At 35.0% G+C, this 4,123-nt stretch overlaps 1 protein-coding gene across 1 annotated transcript; it reads left to right on the top strand.

Annotated features, from left to right (window-relative positions):
* The first annotated feature begins 665 nt into the window (after window positions 1-665).
* LOC133297014 (F-box/kelch-repeat protein At3g23880-like) lies at window positions 666-1,909 on the top strand. The gene is made up of 2 exons (XM_061496062.1): window positions 666-1,527; window positions 1,617-1,909. The coding sequence occupies exons 1-2, from the start codon at window positions 666-668 to the stop codon at window positions 1,907-1,909; spliced, it is 1,155 nt and encodes a 384-aa protein (XP_061352046.1).
* Window positions 1,910-4,123: the final 2,214 nt, after the last annotated feature.

Raw genomic sequence — 4,123 nt, 5'->3', positions numbered from 1 at the left:
AATAATTTTATCATGAATATCAATACCGAACATTATCCATTATGTAGACCAATGTAAGTTTTATTTGTAGAAATTGATCATGTTTATTGATATGAATGACTTAGGAAAAACGTATAATTTGGGGCCATTGCTGAATGGTTTTCTTACTCGTATAAGTACGATATTGTTCCCTTTCCCATTTATCATATATAGATAGCATCCCTTCACAGCCCAAAAGAAAAAAAATTAAGTGATAATCACTCAAATTTTGATAGAACTAATTCAATCCTTGATTACTGATGAATCAAAATTTATTAGTACTATATGTAGTTGGTCAAATTTATGATGAAATTGTTGGGATTTTGTTATATTAGGAAAGAAAATAAATACTGAATAATAACTTATAATGATGTGATAAAACACGATAAAAAGAAAAACAGTTATCCTTATGCATAATATTAAAGAAATTTTAAAATAAAAAATTATAAAATGTAAAAAAAACACGATATTTTAAATTAAGTTAAAAGGAAAAATATATTTCAAATTAAATTCTTCCTTTTAACTTAATTTATTGCATCGTGATTATATCAACGTATAATTAAATCTTAATTTTCCAATTGTAACAATTCATAATCATATCTTAAATTACAACTCAGCACAATTCTCACCGGATTTTGTTTATAAATATGTATCCTTCCTCTAACGTGAGTAATCTAAACCCTAATTCTCGTTTGAAAAACAGAAACATAAGGAGAATGGAGAGTAACCTCCACTGGGATGTGATTCATGAAATTCTGTTGAGGTTACCTGTGAAGTCACTGGTTCGTTTCAAGTGTGTCTGCAAATCATGGCATTCTCTCATCTCTGACTCTCACTTTGCAAAATCCCATTACGAGCTATCTGCCGCACCCACTCACAAGCTTCTCCAGATAACATGTGTTGGTTACAAAGCTCGATCCTTCGATGTTGATGCATCGCTTCAGGATGATTCTTTCGTTGTAAGCCTCGTTCCCCCACTTCCAAAACTAGTTAAAAGCCTCGTTCCCCCACTTCCAAAACTAGTTGAATATTATGCTTTGATTTGGGGTTCATGCAGAGGGTTTGTCCTTATAGAAAATGAACTGGCTTCCATGGAGCGACCGCATTTAACAGAAGAATATCAAAATCTTTATATTTGGAACCCATCAACTGGTTTCCACAGAGACATGTCATACTCTGAAATGGGGCAAGAATGTCAAAATGCAGAGTCAGCAGAGAGACTCCTAATTGGTTTTGGATATGACCCATCCGCGGATGATTATTTGGTAGTTATGCTATGGCCTAAGTATGACTCTCATATAGAAACCCGTTTGGTGCTTTTCTCTTTGAGAACCAATTCATTGAAAGAAATGCAGGGGCCCTATATTCCCTACTATCATATTGATAATCCATCATTTTTCTGTAATGATGCTATTCATTGGTTGGCTTATGATGAAAATTTCTTAGCTACAGTAATTCTTGCATTTGATTTGATAAAAAAGAATTTTTATGAGATATCTTTGCCAGATGGTGATTTCACAGATTACTTTAATTATGATTATGTGGGAACTATGGGAGGATGTCTCTGTTTATCTCGTTTACACAATCGTAAAACTCAGGTGAAGAATATAAAGTGCAGTCATCTTGGACTATGCTTGAAATTCCTAGGTACCTTTCCGTTGTATGCATGGCCAAAGGTGGTGAACTTGTTGCATTAAGTTTTGATGCAGAATTCATGAAATTTAATGACAAAGGAGAATTGCTAGCACGTTGTGAATATGATTCCGATGGTCAGAGTCGATTTAAAGTAGCTGCGTATACAGAGAGTCTTCTTTCACTCCCTGGGAACTATGATGGAAGCATGGAAAAACCATCAACTGAAGCAGATCAGAAGAAGGAAGGCCTAAATTGATGTAATGTCAACAATTTCTTTATTACAGAACACTGTTATTTATGTTGGAAATTTAGAGAAAATAAAAGAATAATAGATGAAGAAATCTTTTTGTATTTGAACTGGCTAAAAGAAAAATTACAACACTCAGTCACTCTTTTTTTCTTTCTTAGTGCTGCAGCACTGTTCTTTCTTTCTACCTTCCTTTTCTTTTTTTCTTTCTGATTCTAAATTCCACACCTAATCATACATTTATATATAGGCTAGTCTACCGACTCACTTCTAACATTATATAATATAATATTTAAACTTTTGCTATATGACAACTACTTGGACTTCTACAACTTTCCATATTCATCTAGCAACCGACTTTTGGCTTAGAAAGTTTCGGCCAGGCGGTGTAATGCATCAACTTGATATCACCATCAATAGCCATATACGGTGCAGTCTTTTAGCGGTGGAGGAATTTAGGTACCAAATGATAGAGACTTCTAGAGTGGCGGTGAATCAAAGATAAGTGGCAAAATTCAAATTTAATTTCTAACACTCCCCCTCAAATTTGACTTTGCATACCAATCATATGTTTGAGTTTGTTGAACACATCAGTCTTCAATGGCTTCGTAAAAATATCTGCCAATTGTTCTTCAGTTATGCAGTAGACCAATTCTACAACTTTGTTTTTAACTTGCTCCTGAATAAAATGATATTTTGTGTCAATATGCTTGCTTCGGCTGTGGGAGACTGGATTCTTTGCAAGTGATATAGCAGACTTGTTATCTACGTATATAGTAATTGGACCTTCTTGCTCATAATGAAATTCATTCAAAATATTTTTTAACCAAATCGCTTGACACGTACATGCTGCTGCAGCTATGTATTCAGCTTCGCATGATGATAGAGCAACTATCTGTTGTTTCTTTGATGACCATGAAAGTATTGATGAGCCAATATGAAAAGCATATCCTGAAGTGCTTTTTCGATCATCTACATCTCCACTATAATCACTATCTGCATAGCCAATTAACCTTGAATCTTGGGAATATGTATAGAATAATCCATGACTGATGGTTCCTTTGATATATCTTAAAATTCTCTTTGCTGCACTGAAATGATCTTGCTTTGGATGCTCCATATACCTACTTATTAGACCAATTGCAAACATGATATCTGGTCGAGTGAAAGTTAAATACCTCAAGCTTCCGACCAGGCTTTTGAATAGTGTTGGGTTTACTGGTTCTCTATCTGACTCAGCTTTCAACTTCGTTCCTGCTTCTATTGGTGTTGAAATAGGCTTGCAATCTTTCATTCTGAACCTACTCAGTATTTCTTCTGCATACTTCTTTTGTAACATATAAATTCCCTCTTCTGTTTGTTTTACTTCAACTCCAAGAAAATAAGACATTTCTCCAATATTTGTCATTTCAAATTCTTTAGTCATAGCTTTCTTAAATTCAACAAACATACCTGGATTATTCCCTGTGAAGATTATATCATCCACATAAAGACATACGATCATCATATCCCCATCTTCATTCTTCTTCGTGTACAAAGCATGTTCGTACGGACTCTTCACAAATCCATTATTATGAAAGTATTCATCTATCCTTGTGTTCCAAGCTCTTGGAGCTTGCTTCAATCCATATAGTGCCTTCTTCAACCGATAGACTTTATCTTCTTCTCCTTTTTTTAACATAACCTGGTGGTTGCTCAATATAGACTTCTTCTTCCAGGTAACCATTGAGGAAGGCTGATTTCACATCCATCTGGTATATCTTCCATTGCTTTTGTGCTGCAACTGCTGTAAGAAGTATGATAGTGTCAATCCTTGCAACTGGTGCAAACACCTCATCATAATCTATTCCATATTTCTGCTTGTAGCCTTTAGCTACCAATCTTGCCTTGTATTTCTCCACTTTTCCTTCTTGATTAGTCTTTGTCTTTATGTTTCTTGTCATGGCTTTCTTCCACTTTTCATCTTCTACAGCTTCCTCATATGTCACTGGATCACATTCAGCTATTAAACAAAATAATGAATAATCAAGGGTAGTTTGTACCGTATCTGTAGCATCATAGATATCACTTAAGCTTCTCATCTTTGCTGCTGCTCCCCCTGAATTGTTGCTACTGCTACTGCTTCCTGAGGTTGAAGGTGTAGATGCAGGAGTTGTTGGATTAGGACTTGGTGGAGGTGTCTGATCATTGCCTGCTTCAACTGTTTGCTCTGTTGAGTTATCA

The sequence above is a fragment of the Gastrolobium bilobum genome, unplaced genomic scaffold, assembly GCF_033153095.1.
Source record: "Gastrolobium bilobum isolate Gb01-03AN ecotype WA unplaced genomic scaffold, APGP_CSIRO_Gbil_v1 utg182198, whole genome shotgun sequence".
Classification (NCBI taxonomy): domain Eukaryota; kingdom Viridiplantae; phylum Streptophyta; class Magnoliopsida; order Fabales; family Fabaceae; genus Gastrolobium; species Gastrolobium bilobum.
The sequence above is the reverse complement of the archived record's forward strand: the minus strand, read 5'-3'. Positions and strand labels throughout refer to the sequence as shown.

Bases quoted from the DNA above. Each gene is read 5' to 3' on its own strand.
- LOC133297014 (XM_061496062.1), top strand. From the start codon at position 666: ATGTATCCTTCCTCTAACGTGAGTAATCTAAACCCTAATTCTCGTTTG. The intron at 1,528-1,616 runs GTGATTTCACAG...CGTAAAACTCAG, and splicing joins TGAGATATCTTTGCCAGATG to GTGAAGAATATAAAGTGCAG.